This window comes from Brachycentrus maculatus, unplaced genomic scaffold (genome assembly GCF_059751285.1).
Source record: "Brachycentrus maculatus isolate JH-2025_06_01 unplaced genomic scaffold, ASM5975128v1 h1tg000395l, whole genome shotgun sequence".
NCBI lineage: Eukaryota > Metazoa > Arthropoda > Insecta > Trichoptera > Brachycentridae > Brachycentrus > Brachycentrus maculatus.
The window spans coordinates 738,868-762,926 of NW_028281144.1; the positions used below are offsets into that span (position 1 = coordinate 738,868).

General features: G+C 30.7%; 1 protein-coding gene across 1 annotated transcript in view; it reads left to right on the top strand.

Moving 5' to 3' along the window:
* mid (midline) overlaps window positions 1–24,059 on the top strand; it is a 94,287-nt gene that overhangs the window by 63,966 nt on the left and 6,262 nt on the right. Inside the window, exon 5 of the mRNA XM_088270730.1 lies at window positions 14,311–14,549. Coding sequence (XP_088126856.1) covers window positions 14,311–14,549 — 239 coding nt within the window. The remainder of the gene's footprint in view (window positions 1–14,310; window positions 14,550–24,059) is intronic.

The window sequence follows — 24,059 nt, forward strand, 5'->3', positions numbered from 1 at the left end:
TAAGTAAGGGCATTTAATAGAAATAAAAAAAACGATGGGGTAAAAATTGCGATTGAAGAAATGTACATATTGTAGAAAAAATATTGCACAAGCTTAGAATAAAAATATGAATTAATTATGAATGTAGCAAGTATGGTTAAAAGGAAAATTGGAAATATCCAATATCAAATATGACAGAATTATAGGTTATATGGTATATATGTTGATATGTTAGTTTAAAGCATAAAAAATAATAAAATATGACAATAACTACAGAAAAAATATATTTTATGACGTAGGTATCTATTAGTTCGTTTAGTTGTTTTGTTTTTACCACTGGGTGCTTTTTTTAAGACTTCAGACAGCTAGTTACATTGCGTGTAAGCAATATAAAACAAAGAATTTATTCCAAATTTAGTGGAAGATATATTTTGGCTCGACATGTATTTTATTATGTTCTCGTGCTTTGAACAAACTCGTATATTTTATTTGACGTGAACATTATACAATTTCACACAAAAAATAGTGCATATTTATCCAGTATTTGTATACAAGATGGTATTGCTTTAAAAGGTGTTTCAAAATGATCAAGTCCATGAAACAAAAATGATCACAAATAACGATCACGAGTCAATCCCACCAGAAACAACATGATTACGAACACCCTGAAGTGTGCACGAGGCGTCGAGTCGGAATAGTAAATCGACGATTCAAATTATTTGTGAAGCCCATTACAATGAGACATTAATTTCAACATTATTAAATTGTTTACAACATTTTGAGTGTGTCCAAATACTTGTTCACAAAATCTGGATTATCTCCAATTACAGGAGTTATTTTCATATCATTTTTTGACATCTCATCAAAGATGAATAAGAATATAGAAGTCTGGGCATTTACGGGGCTTACGACCGTCATAGGCTGGTTTAAGTGATCACTTTACACACGTGTAACATTCACCAATTCTACCCATTATTGACAACCACACTACTCAAATTCTTGGAAGTTCTATATATATGAACCAATTTAGAAACCTTGTTCATGAATCACTAGAACTTCACTAGAGACATCTATTGGTGAGATGTAAAGAAGCTTTTTACTAAGCAGAAACTCTTATATTAGTATGTGAGATCCGAATCCTGGATTATAATCACACACATGAGAAACGCCAGAAAATACCATTACATTTACATCTCACCAATAGATGTCTCTAGTGAAGTTCTAGTGATTCATGAACAAGGTTTCTAAATTGGTTCATATAAATAGAACTTCCAAGAATTTGAGTAGTGTGGTTGTCAATAATGGGTAGAATTGGTGAATGTTACACATGTGTAAAGTGATCACTTAAACCAGCCTATGACGGTCGTAAGCCCCGTAAATGCCCAGACTTCCATATTCTTATTCATCTTTGATGAGATGTCAAAAAATGATATTATTAAATTGTCACTGGATATCAAATGGCCAGCTACCTTGTTCGGTGGCGACCACACCTCGAATTTTTATCTCGGTACTCATACCGTACACCAGCGCCAGCGGGTAGAGACATTCAGACGCAAATCATACTTACAAAAAACAGGTAGTAATATTTTCCCTGAAACATGATAGCCACCATCGTCGCGACTGGCACGCAGCCGGATCATTTAGACGTGTCAAATAAAAAAAGAAGGTGTTTCTCAACGAAATTCCTTTACACAATTCCCTCAAAATAGTCACCTAATCGATGTCATGTTTGTAAACGAATCTCAATTTATGATTATAATTTATTCGTTCTTAATTTATGGACATACGACAGCTTTATCCGCGGATTGTCCATTCGTTTAAATAACAACGCGTAAAAATGTTGTCATTATACTGGTCAATCTGAATGTATAATTTAAACATTTGTGAGGATAAACGTAACTCGTATTCGAGTTATTTGTTTATTTTGTAACCGGGAGCACATCGGGAGGTACCGTATTTCCATATGTTCTTGATAACCTGACATTTTTTATCGCCTGAATGGATAAATTTCACGATGTGTGATTATTGGCTAATAATATAATATGAAAAATCACAAGACTATCGTAACATTCTTACTGAAATCTGTTGAGAAGTTTGGGAGATATTAAGGTTTAAACTTTAGATATTTTAATAAAACGAAAAACGTGCTTCCGCATACGTCATCAAATTTCCGTCATCAAACGTTTTATGACGTCATGTGGTTTATTGTCTACGGTTTAAAGAGCTGTAATAGTAGTAGGGTGGATTGTTTATTTACCACTACACTATCATTTGTGTTATACAAATATAAGGGGAGGGGGCTGGGAGGGTGGACCATAGACATCAACAAATAGAGCCGCCAATAATTGAGCAATATTACCAATATGAAAATAAGTCCAGCGTTTCTGTGACGTCATTCATTACCAACTTACGAAAACAACGTTTTTACGAAGGTGAATTTTCCAAAAGAAAATGATTAATGAAAATATTGATTATATCGGCTGTAATAAACACGAAACGAGTCTAATTCAATCCTTTACAGGTTGAGTATGTTAAATTAGATATTTCTCCCGTTTGAAAATGATCCATTGTGTTTCGCGGGAGATGCTACCGGCGCGCGGTGGCGTAGCCGCGTCAAAAGATTTCGATGATTTATGATTATGTCTGGTTGACAATAAATTCGCGTAAACCAACAATGTTATTTTTACACTATTAATTTAAGGCCTTGAAAACGACTAAGTAATTAATCGGTATGATCAGGTGGGAGAGATGCTGAAGCAAGATTACAACCGTCGCTGGAGCCATAACTTTGCCACGACAACAAATTTGTCAGCGCGCTTAACTGATGAAACGATTTCGTTGAATTTATGTCTTCTATCCACGAATTAATGCAATTATACAAATAGTTTATGTCTCCTAGACAGAGTAACTACCTTTACACGGTGCATAATATTATGCTGTAGATTAATTGGTACTATGAAAACAATATTAGTGTGAGTGTTAAAATCTATTTAATTTTATTATAAGACTAGTGGAAGAATAAATAATCAACGATTTTGGATGAAACTATGCATTGAAAAACAAATTAACATGTGTGAATTACCAAATGAATTAAAATCTTAATATTTTACTATGTCGAAAGTTTGAGTACCCAATTATTACATCTAGGATATAATTTTTTTATTTTTTAAATTTATTTATTTCATAGATACATAATTTTTTTTTTCAAAATGTATTATGGCTCTTTGGGCATGGCCTATGTTGATTTGGCCTACGAAATACTTACATGTTAATCCATTTTTTTTAACGATTAGATTATATACAGTACCTACAGTAAATACAATAACAATTAACAGTATAAAGGTTTTACAATGAAATGATTCCACCTGGACTTTAATTAATTCACTTTCTACCTTGTCCCTTCTAACGAGAAAAGTTCTTAAAGACATGATCACAACATTATGTGTATATATACATATTGTTAGCATTATATAGGCTTGACATTAATATTTTTAATGGCTTCTGAAACAAAATAAATAATAACAACCCGAGAAAGTGTCTGGTTATCCAGGGAATCTAGTGAGATACATAGGCGATTCCGTGTATCACGCGCGACTTGTGACTGGTGACGTGGACCTCCTGCTAATTTACGACCACCCGAGGGAGGAACGGCTGGAGCGCAGTCGGTGCAATGGCTGGAATTCTTACAGACCTTCACATTCCTCGGGACATCCAATCGATCTCCCCTGATAGCTGATAAGTTGGATCGCTTTGGCTTTTGACAGTTCAACACGCGAATCACGGATACTGGAGAAGAGATGTTAATAAAAAAGGAATGTTTAAAAATTACAATCCAGGGTTATGTAACTATTTAGAATAGGTACCAAATAATAATAATAAAATAAATTGAGCGCCTTATGTATTTTTCTACGTTCTGATAAAAAATTATGCGCTTTATTTACTGGGTGGTTTATATAGCGCCATTTTCGTGAGAAATCATTTCAAGCGCGCTTTCAAAAAATATTTTTATTTGAAAAAAAAATTTCGTCCTTTCTAGCTTTCTTGTTACAAAAGTAGGTCTGTTCATTTGTTGTATTTTTTCAGTAACATACCAAATTATATATTGCATAAATATATAATTTACCGTTTTCGTGAGAAATTTCAAGTGCGCTTTAATTTTTTTATTTGTATAAAAATATCGTCCTATCTAGCAATTCCGGTTCTTGTTACAAAATGAGGTCTGCTCATTTATCGTATTATTTTGGTAATATACCAAATTATATCTTGCATAAATTATTTCAAAAAGGTGTACGTCAAAAAGTCAGCTACCGACTTGCAATATGGCAAATTTATTATTTTTTATTGCATCCGTATCACGGATCCGTATATTATGTCAAACATGGTGTTTTATTTTCACATACGTATACCTGTTTTTCCAATCACATAACTCATATTTTTTGACAATAAGCCGTATGAATTATTCAAATTTAATTTTGATAAAGATCATCAGAGATCAACACGCATAGATATCTGCTGTTTATCGAGGAATGCGAAGTGTGTTTCTACACACAATAATAATAAATTTACGAGTATGTGTGAGGGATTATAAATTAGGAGCAAGATTAGAGGACAACTGTTGCCCCCCAAAGACATTTGTCCCGATCCGAAGTGAGAAATGGAGAAAAAAAGTGAGAAATGTCGTGTTCGGGCCGAACCCCCGCAGCGCTGGACCCGGCTACACCCCTGGATCTTATTTTCCTCACACCTTATCATACTAATATGAAACGTGTTGTGTAAAAAATATATTTTAATACAGTCAAAGTCAGCGGATTCAATAAAATATTAATAAGTTATTACTTATTAGCTTTGCTTAAACTTTGAGAAGAGACTAGATTATCCGGTCGCTGTTTTCTATCGTGCCATCGCCATACATTATACCTGCGCCATTATTCATTCTAGCTAAACGACTTCTATAAATCTTTGAACATTCTTTCATGAAGTGTTTACCTAATTTATGGTGACTTAATATAATTACCTACTGCGTGAGTTTTTTGATGCATTTTACCAGTGATTAAAAAATCTTGAACTAATTTAAATAAATATTTAATATGAGCAGTAAAAATGTGAGCAGTATAAAAAATGCTAAATTTGTGTGCGACCCATCATGATATATGGGATTAAATGCAAAGCGGACAAGAAAGACTAGGAGTGTCAGAAATGAAGACTCTAGAAGCATATCTGGCAAGAGTTTACGATACAGAATAAGGAACACCAGGATAAGGGAAATATGCGAGATCGAAGATGTCGTTAGGTAACGAAGGAGGCAATAGTATTCGCACGTAAGGATAGTGGAACCATCCAGACTCCCCCATACTACACTTAACGACCAACCCCAAGGTAGACGACTTCCGGTCAGATCACCAAAAAAATGGATTGACGGCTAGGAATCAACATCGCAGGAGGCTAATCCCTCTGAAAAACAGGCCACTAGACCTACACCAAGCAAAAGAAGAAGAAGATAAAAGTATAAAAATAATTTGAACAATTGAATATAGCGTTATCGTTAAGAAAAATTTTAAGGGAGATTTACAGCGATGACAAATTCGATTATACCAAAGGCGCTTCCTTGTCAATCATAACACACTACACATATCATGAAAGACCAATAAAAATTTCCCGTTACAATAGACGATTACTGCGAATTCTATTATCATGAGTACGAAGAGTGTGATCTCCGACTCTAACACACAGCATGTCATAATAGGGTAATAATCCGGCATAATAGTTTGCGAGCAAGTTAATGTAATTTTATAATTGCATGGCTCTGCGCTTTTAGCATCCTTAGTCAATGGCGACGCGGTAATCATATTCAGTGAGTGCGCTTCATTTTAATCTTACTTCATGATCTATATAAATGCTCAAAGATGCAGTAATACGAAATACACTCTCCATATACGGAAATAAAAGTGCTTATTACACTTTTTTCCGTGTGCAATAAAACGTCATTCCTTTGTATATATTAGTACATGAGGCACTTATCTGTGGATTTGGCGTTTAATTGTAGAACTCCACTTTAATTTATATTAAATAATAAAAAAAACACTAATTTTTCAAGTCTACTAACTTGTATTTTATTGTTAAAAAAGACAATTTTTTTTCGCCTAGTTTTGGCATTTTCAAACGAATGTAAGTTGTAATTTAACAATAAAATACAACTTAGTAGACTCAAAAAACCAGTGTTTGATTTAACATTTAATATACTGATGTATACTTATTACATTACCTTTATTTATTTGTTAAATATTTATAAACATGGTTTGCTAAGTTATCAAAATATTTATGTGTTTAAAAGGGACATATTTTTTAAATCGGTGTATATTAATGACAACTACTTATATAGTTTTAAGACTATGAAAATTATTTCACAAATATATTTAAAAAATAATAATATCTACTAATTCTACCAATACGCCTTTTACTAGCGAAGGTATGCAGAAATGATGGAACTTCACATTCGTCTGTCCTAACATAAACTTCAAGCTTTCTTTTCATTCATAAATCTAGTCACACATACCGCTCACTCCTTTCAAGAACGTCATAAACCAAAAATCGACAATTTTCTGTTGTGCATGTTTTCGGAATGCCCAGAAAATGTACTATATCCCAGCAAAAGAGACATATTTTTAACTGAATATTTACCCGCTACAGGGCAGAAAATGTTGTTTTTGCATTTTGAATAAAAGGTATTGTTTAATTATTTTTTTTTAAATATACTTAAAATTTTTTAAATGGAGAAAAAACCTTCAGGTTTTACCTAAAAACATCTGTTGCACAGTAAAAAGTTCAATAAGTGGCTTGATATTTATTTTTAAAACAAACGTTTTTAAAGTTTAAAAATATAAATTTTTAAACTTTAAAAACGTTCTCCTGAAAAATCATGTTTTTTGATTTAGGACGTTTTTGAAAGGAGTAAGCGATATGTCCTCCTGTTACGTAAACTTTTGACACTACCAGATTTCATTTATTTCTTTATTAGGCGTCCTCATTCTGTTCTCGTATTCATATTTTTTCTCCACTTTGGTAAATAAAATTTGGGTTAATCAATTGCGCTTGTTCAAATAATTGTATTATTTACGTTGTTGATTTTATCAAATGAGTACCTTTTATTTCGTCCGCACTGAAGCGAGCCTTCCTAATGCTACGTTGCAAAGGTATCTATGAATTTATTATTATCTGATGTTTTCCAATTTGCAGACGTCACAATAAAACTCTTTGACCAGTCATTGTTGTTAATCAACTTAATTAATTTACGGCAAAATGTCAATTAGTGCCTTGTTATCTTGTTTCCTCATGCATAGAGTAATCATTATTTGTATATCAACGAATTACCTAAATAATATTTTTTATTATTGTATTCAACATCAAATGTACAGCGTAATAAAAACTAACGTAAATATCGTTACTGTTACTTGCATTAATTTTTATTAATTATCGTGGAAAAATTACAGAGTCATGATTTTTTTTATTTGACTGGTGCATGTTATATAGTTATAATAGATCAGTATTTGAATATTCAACGTTTTCGTTAATTTAAACTAAAATTTCTGCTTTAAATATTAGAGCGGTTGGTAGGTTATCCTTGTGATATATTTTTTTTTTCATTTTCAAATTTTTATTTATTAATTTATTTAATGATATTTACTTATTTAAGTAACATACATTTATTATATTCCCGATGAGTATTTGACATTAATCATTTCGGGACATGGGATTAAGGTACACAAGACTGAAAAACAGATGAGAAAGTAACAAATAAGAAAACACAGGGCAAAATGTAAAATATAAAGCAATAAAAGGTGCACTAAATAGGCATATAAGAAGCACGTTTAAAGGAAAATAAGAAAAAATATAACTAATCACTGACACAACCATAAAGTATAAATTAATTGTAATAATAATTTTGGATAGTTTTAATTGCGTCATTTTCGTAAAATACTACCTCAAGGGCGATTATATAGATGTGAATTATGATACGAAAATCAAAATGATGGACAGCTTGAAAAAAATAATTAAATGTCGCAATCAGTTTAATCTATTATTTCTTTAGTTCATTCATTTTGGATCCCTGACTGGATTCTATCTTATACATGTCAGACAGCTGCTTATTTTAATTTAATTGAATACGCTTGACACATTCTTGAACTTTCCGTGAAGTGACACCGCTTTATTTTATCACCCATTTTCATTCGGTAGGCTCCGACGCGGTCGGGAACAGACGTAGTTTTCCCGCCCTGCTCGGCGGCCATCTTGTCCCCCCCCGCCCCGGGGCCCGAGCTTTCCTCCCCCCGTTGCCTAGCAACGCCCTCCCTGCCACTTGGAGCAATGACAATAGCCATTTTTTACCCCGTGTCCACATCCCCAGGAAATTTAATTCACCTGTGCACCCTGTAATTCCGACCTGACCCCTTCATACTCGGGGACAAATATTTCCCCGCGGTGGGCGGGATGAGCCTTTGCTTGCGTCAAGAGGGTTAGACTCAGGGGTGCATTCATTATTCACGTTTTTAAAAGACACCTCGTTCAAAATATGAAACCGTAAATTTACTAACACGCGAGTTTATTTACCAACGAAAATTTAATTTCAAGAAAACGATGAATTTTTCATTCGACAGATGTGTTAAATACATCGGTACAAATCCAGTATCATAATAGGGTTTCTATTAAATACTCTATTGATTTTTTTACTGTTTATATTTTGCGTAGTTTAAATACATCGGTACAAATCCAGTGTCATAATAGGGTTTCTATTAAATACTCTATTGATTTTTTTACTGTTTATATTTTGCGTAGTTTAAATACATCGGTACAAATCCAGTGTCATAATAGGGTTTCTATTAAATACTCTATTGATTTTTTTACTGTTTATATTTTGCGTAGTTTGAAAAAAAGTAATTCATTACTTTTTAGTAAAATAACGCCAAATTTATGCAGTATTTTCTTAAAAATCAATTAAGTATTATATAATAAAATTCAAATAATTTTGAATATTATAAAAATAACTTATACAAAGCCTAAATAGTATAATACTTGAACTTCAGATAAACAACAATAAAAAACATCATGAAAAATGGATAAAAATATTATTTTTTTAATTCGAATAATTCATAACAAACATGTAGATTTTAATATATTTGTCCTTCTTTCTTCATATAGTCATGATTGTTTTGCATTTTTTTTCATTCCCGGTATGTGTTTATGTTCTTATTGCATTTCACAAATAAGATAAAAATATATTTTTGAAAACTTATAAAAATTATTTCACACACAAGCCACATCAGGTGAAAAGATTTCATACATAAGTAAAAAATTAAAAATACAGCTAAATTGTAAAATTACAAGATCTAATATAAGCGTTACCAACTGTCAAATCTCAATTTCTATGCGTTTTGAAAACATATGTATGTTGATAAAATTAAAACTGACTATTTTAAATATTAATATTCCACCAGAAGATAGTGAATTCACTTACGTATTCAACAACTCCTTCTTTCCTAGTCAAATAATGGAAAACAGACACGAAATAGTAAGAAAATGCAAATTCCCGTATACCTTTCCGTATTAGGCGCCCATAAACAGGCGGAAATCTCGACAATTTATCACGTAATTTCAACATCTCTGGGCGTCGAAAGAGCCTTAAGGGGCGCAGGCGCTATTACTACCCCCGGAGGGAGGGGAGGGGGAGGCTCGGCACGCTAACCACCCCCTCGGTGCTTATATGCGTAAAGCACGACCAAAACATGTTGTGATACAATCTCACTTGCCAACTGTAACTAGATATTCTAAGGCATTTTGTTGTGGTCACAGACTGTACTCGAAGGAAATTCACAATTTAATTTATTAAGAACGATATTTTCTGATAGGTTTTAATTATTATTTATTCAGAAAAATACGTACATAAAATTCTTGGGAAATAAAATATTTTTTGTATAGTTTTATTATATTTATTTATATAAACGTTTCCCATAGCGTAAATGAATACATATGTCGCGCACTCCTTTCAAGAACGTCATAAATCAAAAATCATAAATTTTCAGTTGTGCATGTTTTCGGAATGCCTAGAAAATGTACCATTTCCCAGCAAAAGTGGCATATTTTTAACTCAATATTTACCCGCTACAGGGCAGAAAGTGGTGTTTTTACATTTTGAAGAAAATTTATAGTTTAATTATTTTTTTTAAACAAACGAAATATTTTTCAAATGGAGAAAAAACCATCAGGTTTTACCTAAAAAGATCTTTTGCCCAGTAAAAGGTTCAGTAAGTGGCTTGATATTTATTTTTAATATATTGTATTATATTTTTGAACTTCAAAAACGTTCTCCTGAAAAATAAAGTTTTTTGATTTATGACGTTCTTGAAAGGAGTGAGCGATGTGTATAAAGGGATATAGTATCCCCTTTGTGAGGTCTATAGCATACTCGTATTATAAAACATTTCACTGTTTTGTAATTATGTTTTTTTAAATGCCTGTTCATCATATTTTCCCCATTTATTGTTTTATATTTTGCCCCGTGTTACTTTTGTTTAATTTTGAACTTTTTTTTACTTCCTTATTTGTCTTTCAGTCTTTTTGACCTTAATCCCATGTCTCAAAATGAGTAATGGAAATGACTCATTGGGAATATTATGTAAATGAATTATGTATGTAACTTATTTTATAATAAATAAATAATTAAATATTACATTTTTTAAGTTACTTTTAACAAGTGTTAACCAAGCCAAATAAAGCTACCTTGAGGTACCTTAAAACGTGTTCCTAGTTTTAAGTAATTTCTCATTTGCCTTTTCATTGAACTACCCTTCGTTCGGGAGAGGGTAGGAAGGGTGCTAAAACCTCTCATAACACAACGTGTAGTGGTGGGCTAATTAACGCGGCCGCTGTTTCCAAAGGTCGTTAGTAACAACAGCCTGAAGTGGACTAATGAGGCTCGATATTTCACAACCGACGCACCCCGGAAGAAAAAAGTAATTAATATAACGCTACCCTGATTATCTACAGCCCCCAAAATATGTTAAGCTTTTGTGTCAGGAACCCGATTTTTGACCTCAAGTATTTTACGACTCCAAGGATTCTCAATCTCTAATATTGAGTCAGTTGAAAACGTACTGATTTTATTTGTACCCTTAGTGATTAACATTGTTAACATCATTAACATTGTTATGCTTTCCGACTAACCTTCGTCTTTTGTATAAATAATGTTATGATTTCTTGAATGTTTTTATCAGATACTTTGTGGCACATTTCATAATAATAATAATAAAACCCTTATCCACACCCCAATGGTGCATAAGGCACTGCTTCATATAAACGCAGTGTTATTTTGATCATTTACACATGAAGGAAAGGTGATCAGCCCTCCGCTTCAGGTACCAGTCCAGGGTAATATTGAATAAATATTACAGTGAAAAAATCACTCATATTTATTTGACCCCCCCCTGGGAATCGAACCCGGAACCTCCAGAACGGTAGCCGAGCCACTACGGAGGCAGACATTTTATAAACTTTATAAAATTAAACAACTTTGTTTTAACCACTTTTTTATTATAAGTACACTTTAACCAACCGGTTTCGACAAGAGCCTTGTCATCATCAGGGTTTATTAAATTCTAAAACATTAAAATACTTAAAATTAATTACATTACCTTACCAAAAACTTCCACACACACTCCGTGAAAATTCTAAATGTGTGGAAGTTTTTGGTAAGGGAATGTAATTAATTATGAGTATTTTAACGTTTTAGGATTTAATAAACCCTGATGAAGACAAGGTTCTTGTCGAAACCGGTAGGTTAAAGTGTACTTGTGATAAAAAAGTTGTTAAAAGAAAGTTGTTTAATTTTTTTAATATTATCTTGATTTTTCATTAACTACTGCAATGCGGTAACTTGCACCTTTCACTATATCCAGTTTTGTCGGTTGTTATTATTGTACATTGTAGAACGAATACCGTAAAAATACTTTTTGCAATAACGCACACCCTTGATTAGCCAACATCGAAAACTCTCTACGATAAAACATTGAATAAAGTTTACACTGACGTCCAGTAAATAAAAATAATAATTTAAAAAAATTATAATAATATTTGGATAATTTGTATAGCGCCATTTTTAAAAAATATCGCCTCAAGAACGTTTTACATTTTTCCTTTTTACTATATCTCATGCTGTGTACTAGAAACGAACTTAATTATTATTTTTTGAGAGGAATATTGCTTTAAGGAAAAGGCATTTGCATTTTAATTCTAATTATAATCCAATTGAAAGAAATTGGGAGATTTGAAAAGGATGAGTATTTGATTGTAATTAAAATGGTACAATGATGAATGGGACTTATCCATTACTCTTGAGGAAATAATTAGTAAAGTGTATTGCTATTTTGGTTTGCAATTAAGGGTTAGAAAAATTCATTTTGCCTTACGCTTGAAGTATGAAAAAAATAATGCCGAAAGAAAAAAAAATTGGATGTGGAAATGCAAATTATCATTCATTATTTGAAAGTCTGCTCATAAAAAATACGGAAATATAAAAATATACGTAAAATACAATTAAAAAATCCTTTTTTTGTAAAAATTATTCTTTGCTGTGGAGTATAAATCCGTCCATTTAATAAAAATGTTTTTGGCCTTGCATTTTTAGCATGTAAATAATTATCATTCATTATCTTTATTTTTTTAAAGACTACTCGTAAAAATGTAGAAATGTACATAAAAAATATTTTTCATCTTTTTTCATAAAAATGATTCTTTGCTGTCGGGTATAAATCCGTCCATTTAATAAAAACGTTTCTGGCCTTGCATTTTTAGTATGTAAGTAATCTGGTTCTCCTTCGAAATAACGGAGAATACGAGTATTTATTTTGATTGTGCCGAGTTTACACCTACATTGTATAATGAAATACGATGACGTTCCGTTTTGGAGCCGCTCGTAATGTCCGCGTTTAATGGCTTGTGTAAAATGTTTCCCTAATTTGCCCAAAACACGGCGGTTTTTTCCATGATTCGGGGTCATCAGTAAGCCGAGGGTCGACACGCCTCCCCTAATTACCTGCTGCATTCTACCGACCCCCGGCGTAATCGCACATTCTTATTTCATTACGCTGATGAAAGTGAGTTTATGACTGATTATTTTATTGACCACGACATTTTTCGTTAAGCTTTTCCTGTTTTAGACGATAATTTATGAATTCATGGCCTACGTAAGAAAATTATTCAAATGTAAAGAGCAGATTAAATTATATTTCCTTTTTTGTACCTACCTTAAGAAGATTATAATGATATTAACAAAGTCGGCAGTAACTTTGTGGTAATATTTATCCAAATTAAATTTGAGTTTTAATTGATAAATACCACTTTTTATTTAATTCTAAATTTAAGAATATTGAGAAATAGAAAATGATTAATAATAAAGAAATAACCCTCAAAACCTCTACTTTAAAAGACTTGTCTGCAGGTAGGAAAGCAGTAAGGATAAGGAAGGTAAATGTGAAAAATACAGACCAATTGAAAATATTTTTAAATATTTTTTAAATTTATTGTGCGATTTGCAAAACTCGAACTCGCGACGCCAGTTTCTCAGTCAAATGTTTGAGCAACTACGCCACGGTGTCTGTCTGTCATCTTAAAAAAATGAATTTATATAATCCGCTTCCTTCATTAGCTTTTCCAAAATTAATTATCTTTTAAACTAGTCCTCGGAAATCTCTCTATATCTTTGAAAATAATATTTATCAAGTATGTTATATATTTTTTTAAATATAAAATATATATATATATAACAATTATATTTTACACGAATAACACAAGTAAATGAACTATCTGACAAACCTTCATCGATAAACGATATTAAATCCTTTCTATTGTATTGTCTTAAGGTATCAACCTTAAGACAATACAATAGAAAGGATTTAAATATCCTTATATATAATTAAAAAACAGTCTACCACCAGTACGGCTGTACAAACTTAAAGCCGATTACGTACTCAAATATATAGAGATTCTTGGAGATTCTTTGTTCGTTTTTTTGCATTTTTGGACTAAGTAAAATCAACTTAGTCCAAAAATGCAAAAAAACATACTACAAAAAAGTCCCTTTCTGTGTTTTGAGTTTGGACAGCCGATTATGTACTCAGATATGTCTCTTATACTGAAAAAAAAATCATAACTAGGTAGTAAAGCAAGTTTGATTCATGAATTTCGTAAAGTGGGAAATGGATGTACCATAAATACCCTTTTTAATGAGAACTTAACCAGGTAAACAAAAATATTCTCCATTCTAATAAAGTTCACCTCTTCCAGATTGTTCTGAACTCCATGCACCGTTACCAGCCCCGCATCCACTTGGTCAAGTGGAGAGAACACAACGCAGGCCCCATCCAGGACCTGGACGCGGAACAGTACAGGACGTACATCTTCCCGGAGACTGTCTTCACGGCCGTCACGGCGTACCAGAACCAGCTCATCACCAAACTGAAGATCGACAGCAACCCCTTCGCTAAAGGCTTCAGAGACTCCTCGAGACTTACAGATTTTGACAGGTTAGTAAAACATGTCAACATTTTTTTGTTTACAGCACTTTGAGTGTGTCCAAATACTAGTTCACAAAATCTGGATTATCTCCAATTACAGGAGTTATTTTCATATTATTTTTTGACATCTCATTTGAGATGTTGTAAATAAATTATCCGGTCAAATTATAAGCTTTAATAATAAAAATGAAAATAATATTTTCTGGCGTTTCTCATGTGTGTGATTATATTCCAGGATTCGGAATTCACATACTAATATAAGAGTTTCTGCTTAGTAAAGAGCTTCTTTACATCTCACCAATAGATGTCTCTAGTGAAGTTCTAGTGATTCAAGAACAAGGTTTCTAAATTGGTTCATATATATATAGAACTTCCCAGAATTTGAGTAGTGTGGTTGACAATAATGGGTAGAATGGTGAATGTTACACGTGTGTAAAGTGATCAGTAAAACCAGCCTATGATGGTCGTCAGCCCCGTAAATGCTTAGACTTCCATATTCTTCTTCATCTTTGATGAGATGTCAAAAAATAATATGAAAATAGACTAAGTCTAATTTTAAACTTTTAACAAAAAACTTTGTATCTAAATTCTTTTTAGAATACATGTTCCTCTACAAATGATATTATGTTGCGTAAACACTTTTTCATTTCTATTAGTGAAAACAGGTTACTCGGTTGTTGTCTTACTATTCAGTATTGTTGAAAACAGAAGCAAAAACATATTAAATATTGTCCAACTATTACATCAGCCAAAGCTACTCCGTATAGAAATAAATTTAAAAAACATATTTATGATGTAATGTTTAAATGGTTTTCTGCACGTCAAATGGGATTTCAACATCAGTGGCTCTTAAGGCCTTACTCGCAAGCACAGAATTTAATTTGCGGCCGACCGCCCGAGAGGTTACATGTCCTTAACTCCAGATTTTTTAAAAAGAATTTATGTAAATTTAATTTTAAATATATTGGATATTTTTTTGTTTGTTTGTTTAGATAAATATTTATGTTTATATTTTTTAACTCCTTACCTTTCAATGACTGCTTTCTTTTCGATATCATATGATTATTTCGAAGAAAAAAATATTTTTTGTATTCCAAATTGGTATAATAAGAAAAAAATAATTTACGTAAAATGTTACCTTGATTAAGACAAAATTAATTTGTCACTTAATGAATACTACGCCTTAAAATTTAAACCATTTGGCATGAATCTCTTTCCAGATACCTTCATATTATTTCCTTCGTAATATTAAAAATACTCATTTATTATGATTTTCAACATAAATATATGGTCTTTCAGTTCGTAATTTTCTCATGAAAAACGATAATATAATCGTTAGCCGTGCGTCACGTTGCGTGTCGCATTAAAATAATATTCTTAGCTTTTTCATGTGCCCATAAAAAAAGTTTATGTTTCATCGGCAGGAGGTGATTGATATTTATGTGAAAATTGAAATGTTTTCGAGTATTATTACATACGTGTGTACGGTTATTGCTTTTAATTCGAAGTATTAAATTCTCTAATACTTGTGATTACAATTAATAAGCATTCGTTTTACTGTACCATATATTACATACCTCTTTTTATCACTTTTCGTAGTGTAGTGGTAAAGGATTAAAATATGAAAATAAAACATTTGGATAATACCACTTTTTCAGTTTATTAATAGTTTGAATTTTCGTGAAACATTTGAAGTTCTTTTAACTAGTATTAACATTAATGTTAATACTAGATTATTTGCAAAATCTATAAATAATACAACGATAAGGGTTTTTGGCTACCGTTTCAAATAAGTATGGGTGGACTTTCACTCTCATATTTATTGAATATCTTGGACCGTTACAAGAGGCGCAGGATTGATAACCTTGCCTTCATGCAATTAATGATCACGATTACACTGCGTCGATACGATGCAGTGCTTTATGCACCATTGGGGCAGATAACAGTTAGAAAAAGTAAATTTAATAAATAAATAGTAAATTTTCCTTTTTTTGTTGTTGTAAAAAAATAGACTAAAAAAAATGAATTTACTTTTATTCTCGTCAAGTATATACAGGCATGGTGTTTATAATATTCTTCATATTGTTTTTTCATTTTCAATATCAGCAATGGTAAATATATTGGGAGTGCTACAATAAAACATTGTGTTATATGTACATATATAAATATTACCTTGGTACCTAATAAAAATCATTATATGTTTATAAAAAATATATACAAATTTAATTAATGTAAATTTCAAACATGAAAAAAATGTATTGTCTGTGGTCTTATGATGTATTCTTAATTTTATATCCCACTTGAAGACCTTGCAAAAATATGTTTATTACTGTAATCTATGCATGTCTCTAAAACATGATCATAAAACTTTTTGATGTTTTTCATGGCAGATAATAACTGTGTCATAAAAAAGGTGCTATAATTTATCCTAATAACAGGTTGTTTTATTAGTTTTCAATGGTCTAAACTGTTGTTAATAACCGATAAGCGATTAATCGGACGGTTTAGGTTTACACCTTGGCTGTAGGCTGAAGGCAGACCGTGAACTAATCACTAAGGGTAGGTGTTAGGTGCTTCGAGGGAGCAGATAATAAAATTTTATTGAATCAACCTATCCATGTTCATAATGATTACTTATCGGTGAAAAATAAAAGGAAATTAACTCTCAATTTGGAGTCATCACAACTTCGTTCAAAGTGTTTATAAACTTGTATATTTTACATTAAATATTGGTTCGAAAAAAGTCTAATATAAGGAAATAAATTATCAATTATATAGCGCTATTTCCATAAATTTCTATCGCAGGGCGTTTCATCTGAACTGTAAAATAAATATATATTATTTACAGGAAAAAAAAAATAATTTGGTAAAAATAGCTTTTTTTTCAAAAACAACATTTCTCTCTTATACTTTACTAAGTGAGCTTTCCATGCCAGTGAAAATGGTGAGAGTAAGATGAGCTTTACAATAAAACCAAAAACGCATTTGTTTGCTCAATCATTTCATCCATCTCCTTTACCCCAATTCAATCACAGTGAAGCGTCCGTCATTGATGTAGTATTATACAAAAATGGGACCATATAAATTATCAAAATTTACAAGTATTATTATTAGAAATCATATGATTTGCCTTATTTTTAGTTTAAGTTTTACTTAGTTAAAACCACTATTTCTTAAAAACTATTGTGACACGTGTTTTGATGCATTCCTCATCATTTTTCAATTCAAACAAGAATAAATACTGGTAATTAGGTACTAGATACTAGTAGTGATGTGTACTAATAGTGGCATGTACTAAGTAAAACTTAAATTAAAAAAGCATATATTTTGTAGATCGCAAAGTGACTGCCGAATCAATTAATGAAATTATCTTATATTTATCCTAATAAGGAATTTTGTGGATTTTAATACAATGAACCACTTCACTAGAGGTCTGCAGGATCACCTATAAACTGAGATAATATAATAAATTCATTGCTAACGAAAAGGAATAGAATAGCATACCTCTCGGGTGTTTAGGCAAATTAGGGTCCATTAAACATTCCGTCGGGGTCCGCTGGGTGCGAACCTGTCTTCATCTCGGTCCTCCACACACCCTCCTCCGTCCTCCCCCTCCACGCAGCCTCACCCATCCCTCACCAAACCCTTCTGCGTCATGTATACGGTAGGTAAGGTATACGCGTACAATATTATCCCATGGCAGTTTCACGAGTACCCCACTCAATCTCGAAGGATATTACTCGAAAAGGTGTCGATCTCTACACACTTTTTTATGGCGACCATTCCCATACGATCCTTTTTGCGAATAATATTTAAGGTTTTAACATTAACACATTATATATTTTACAAAAGTACCTTATATAATAATAGTTGTTAAAATGTTCAAGAGATTGCTAAGATTGTTGGGAATGACAGATTGGAGAAGTATAAATATAATATATATATACATATATATATATATATATATATATATATATATATATATATATATATATATATATATATATATATATATATATATATATATATATATATATATATATATATATATATATATATATATATATATATATATATAAATATATATATATATAGATATATATATATATATATATATATATATATATATATATATATATATATATATATATATATATATATATATATGTATATATATAAATATATATATATATAGATATATATATATATATATATAAATATATATATATATATATATATATATATGTATATATATATATATATATATATATATATATATATATATATATATATATATATATATATATATATATATATATATATATATATATATATATATATATATATATATATATATATATATATATATATATATATATATATATATATATATATATATATATATATATATATATATATATATATATATATATATATGTATATATATGTAGCAGTCATAGGCTTGCATTCTATGTATATAGGCAGAAAAGCAGTGCCTGCTATACTTTATCCTTACTCAACCCTACTGCCTACCCTGATTAAAAACTCTGCACGCCACTGGTAGCATTACGATTTAAATGCATTAAATATTTTTGATTGCACTATTTGAAAAAAAAAATCATTACAACGAATTATTTTAATTTTATTTAAACTTTACTTGATACTATATCTTAATATCTATGTAATGTGACACTTGATTTTAAGAAATATTGCTATTTACCAAGAACAATTGAAAATTTAATTTTTATTGCCATGAAGCATGCCTCACAAATCTTTGTATTACTAATCCTTCATGATTCCTTATAAATGTGGAACTGTTTAATTGTTTTTTTTTTTAACGTAAGTATTTTTTGTTAATGTAATGTAATGTTTATTATTTTTAATGTAACTATTGTTTAATGTATATTTTTTTTATATGTAAGCTGTACAATTCCCGAATAAATAAAAATGAAATAAAATGAATAAAATATATTAGAAGGAACCACTTAAATCAATATCAAGTGCATTAAACCTTTGGGAAATTAATATTCAATTTCGATTTAGCTTCACCTGCCGGTGTTTATAATAATATGGGCAGTACTTGTGAATATACGAGCGGAATAATAAAGTATGCACCTACCTTGTAAAAAGAAACGCTTCAAACTGATTGAAGCGAAAGATGAAACATGATCGAATAATGATGCCCTATTAAATCAGCACCTTACTCCGCGATCCATATTATTGAGAACGGAGGTAGCGCAACACTAAAACGTGTACGCGTTAAGTGTATATCTATTATGCTCTGATATGAAGTAATTTTATAAGACATTAAAAAAATATATGTTTAGTCTATTGTATTTCCTTTATATCAAATACTTAGCATCGATTGGTACAACATAGATGTTTTGATAGGCTGATTGAGTTATTTTAGGGAATCGCATATGTCCTCGTATATCTATATAAAATATGCAACCATCCATATGTGACCAATAAAGAACAATTTTATATTAGTAATTCAATAATTTCTTTTTTATTTAGGGTGGCTGACAATAACTCATTTGAGTCCGTTGGTGATTTTTTTTTCTCATAAAGTCGTCCACTATAACAGAAGTTGAGGTGGCCAAATGGCCAATACCTTTTTCTATGCATACCTACTACCCATGTATAGTTATTATATTGATATCAATTTTTACTAATGTTTTCTCTTTTTTGTGTCTATATTAGGTTAAAATCGTTAAAAACAACAAAAAATGTATTAAAAAAGAACTCTACCGACAAGACACACAGGGTGGCTTGGTGGGTATCTGCAAAAAAAGTTTTATAATATATAAATTGTGATTTAAATAAATGTTGAAAAAAAAAAATAAATAAAAAAAAAAAAGAAAAGGTTTTTTTTTCAAAGATTGCAATAACACTCCTTGTTGAGCCTTCCCGTAGTAAATTTAAGAAGGTTTTCTTTAAGACTTTAAAATATTTTGGGTTGCTTTGTTTTATTTTTATTTCTCTAATTTTTAATAGATTTTTATTTTTTGCTAGGGACTCTTACTGAAATCACCAAGCTGAAAATTGTAGGTTTGTAGTTATATTAATAAAGTCTTGATAAAGCTTTGTAGATTGTTAAAAAATATCGTATTAATATGCAGATTATCTGTTATCATTTATGCGTATTTCCGTCTAGAAGGTAGGTAGGCGCGTATAATATAGGCACTCCGGTAAAACGTGTATCGTTAAATTAATGTGAACTGTGGGAAAAACCCTATTATAGTGTATCCACAAATAAAGTAATATTCGATTCCGTTTAGCTCAAGTTGCAAATTTCTCAATACAGAAGAGTTAACTGCCGGTGATCGTCATACCCGTAACATTACGAATTCTTCATGCCGCGAGTTGCAAGGTACCGCCTCGCCCGAGGTGCGCAAGGCCACTGCTACTTATATTTAAATTAAAAGGCTTTTAAGATACATTACAGTGTGTTTACAGGGAAGGTTTACATCGCGTATAGGCGGCAACAAAGCCGGTCCCATTCCACCGGGCTCATTATCATCGGCAGTGGGACGCGAAGCCATCTACCGATTTAGCTTCGGATATTATCCCAACCGATAGAAAAACCGACGACCAATCTATATATCGTGGGTGTACTGGCAAAAAACGTTAACTCGAAAATATGCAATTTTGACATAATATTTTTTCAAACCCGTATCCGCACCCCAATGGTGCATAGGGCACTGCATTATATAAAAACAGTGGGATCTTGATCGTTAATACACGAAGGAAAGGTGATCAGCCCTTCGCATATTATAATGTTTTCAAGGTGACTTAATAATGCATATTATAATGTTTTCAACGTTCTATAAACTGGAAAAATACACTAAGTACTTTGAAATGTCATTGGTGTAGTTTTAAAAGTAAATTCAACTTTGTGTTTATTAGCGGGTAATTTTCAGGCTAAAGGCTTTAAATTACAGGGACTATTCAAACAGGGATTTTAGAGTTAACGTTTTTTGCCAGTATACCCACGATATTATAATACGATATAATCTTGTACTTACTTAGATATCCATTTCAATTTTTATGATTCATCCATATCGATACTCATAACATCCATCAAAAAGTGTATATTTCCTTTTTACCAACACAGATTTATTTAGAAATAAATTACCCCTTTTGACAAACACAAAATATTTCAAGTACTTGAGTACCTACCTATAAGCGATTTTACTCTTTTTTGTCTTGTTTTCTGGTTACCAAGTATACCATGATTTATATGTGTTAATTAAATGTGTTTTCGTCAGAAAAAATGTCACATAAAATCACCGTGGAAAATTATGACTCAATAAAAATTTACTCCTAGTCATCGCCATATTATTTCAGCAATTAATATGAATATTTCGATCAATGCTGCTTAGAATTTGAATATTTTCTTTTTGGTTTCAAGTGTTTTGTTTAATCGATACTTTTACATTGTTTTCACATCTACCCCTCTACTCTAATAATTTTAAAAAAATTATTAAAAAATAAAAAAAATAATAATTAAAAATTGTATTAACATGTTAGTATTCGGCTCAATACAGGCCATGCCTAAAGAGCCGTAATACGTATAATAAATGTATATATGAAATGAATATGTATTATGAAAATTGTATCTATGTATTATGAAAATAAATAAATAAATACCACCTACTCCGGGTGTAAATACAAGTTTAAAAGACAAAATCTACATTATAATGCATCTATGCTTATGTATAAACCTGTTATGGAATTAATTTATCAACTAAAAAATGCCATTCGTGCTCTGTATTAAAACTGTAAATTTAATATTTATTTTAAATTTTCTACCTATATCCGTTTTCAATACGTATCTCTAAAATCAACGTATTTTATTGTTATCAAACACGATTGGGTTGCATTAAAATTGTTTTGTTGGCCATATACGGCATGTAATGTTACATGTTTGCAATCATCGTGATGTTTCGATTTCACGATAGAATTACGAAGGAATTAATAATTAGAATAAATCGTTAATTTGGCCATATTGTATTATAAAAATGTGCGTATTTGGTTTATGAAATGTCAAAGATGTTCAAATTACACAATAATCAAATATCATCATTTTGAAAGTGTATCCATTATGTTACCGATTGGATTCGTTAAGACACAATTAAGGAAACTTTGCATAAAATCGTTTCTTCCTGAACTTATTTAAAATATGAGTGATGCGTCTGTATTGGCAGTTGATTGGATATGTCGCTCAAGGAATAAATGGACTTTCAAGGATCTTTAAGGATATCGCCGAAGGGCACGAGAAAACGAGGGCTGAATGAGTCAGGGTGGGAGTAATGAGTGACCTTTCTTGACGCTGATCTTCCTTCATTTTGCCGTTTAAGCGTGCTTTTAGGTCATTTATTATGTTTATGCCACTTTAGGATGTACGTTGTCTGCTTTTGAAGTGTAATAAGTATCAAAAGTTAAAGTTAAGAAAAAATTACACATTATTTTTACTATAATCAATTAACCTATACTCATATATGAGATGCAAAATCTTTAACAGTCGATCACCAACCCTAGATTATGGTTAACGGCAAGACTCTTATATAATGCTTTATGGTTATCTAATGTTTTGTCAACATATGATAGTGTTATTTTTGGATATCAAAATACGTTTACGAAATCTATGTATGTTGTTATAAAATGATTCTCCTAAGGATTAAGTATGCGCTGCCCGTAACCATATTTTATTTAAATTATTTAAAAATATACCAAAATTTATTTGATATATTATAATCATTTAAAAAAAGACAGTTTTTATTTCACAAAAAATATTTTTAATGGAAAATTTATATAATATTTTTGTTTGTTCACCTCTAGTTAGTATGTCACTTTCTCCTGATTTCTTTATTACGTAACTTACCGTAATATTGCTTTAAAATTATATTGGGTAATTTAGTGAAAAAACCTAAAGTTTCTACTGATTTCATTATCTAAATACTACATTAATTATTATTTTTAAGTAACTGGGAAATTATAATCATAATTTACCTTTTTAGACGGAACTATTATGCTCCGTATAAGCGATTTTAAAGTATTTTAAAATTTTACAGTCATCAACAGAAGATATAAATCCTTTAATTAAAATTTAACCCGTTGATTGCAACAATGTTCCACCCCCCGAGCCCGAGGCAACTGAAATCTTTAGTCGAATAATATCTCTCATAGTTTCTTATTTCTTTGGCACTGTTTATCAAAAGCTTACCAAAATTAAATAAAATTAAAAATATATATACAATATTAACATAAAAATATTTTTGTAAATCACTTCATAAAATTATTTTAAAGCAATTATTTGTATAATTATGTTTTAAAAAATATTTTAAAAAAACGTAACATAATTAAACTTTCACGAAATGATAACAATTTCATTTGTATGTTTTTGAAGAAAGTAATATCAAACGGTTGATTCAAGGTATTGTTATTTTAAGTATATTTGTTTGCAACTAGTAAGTCGAGTTGTGGTCCCGTAGTTAGTGTCCCGGACTCTGAGGC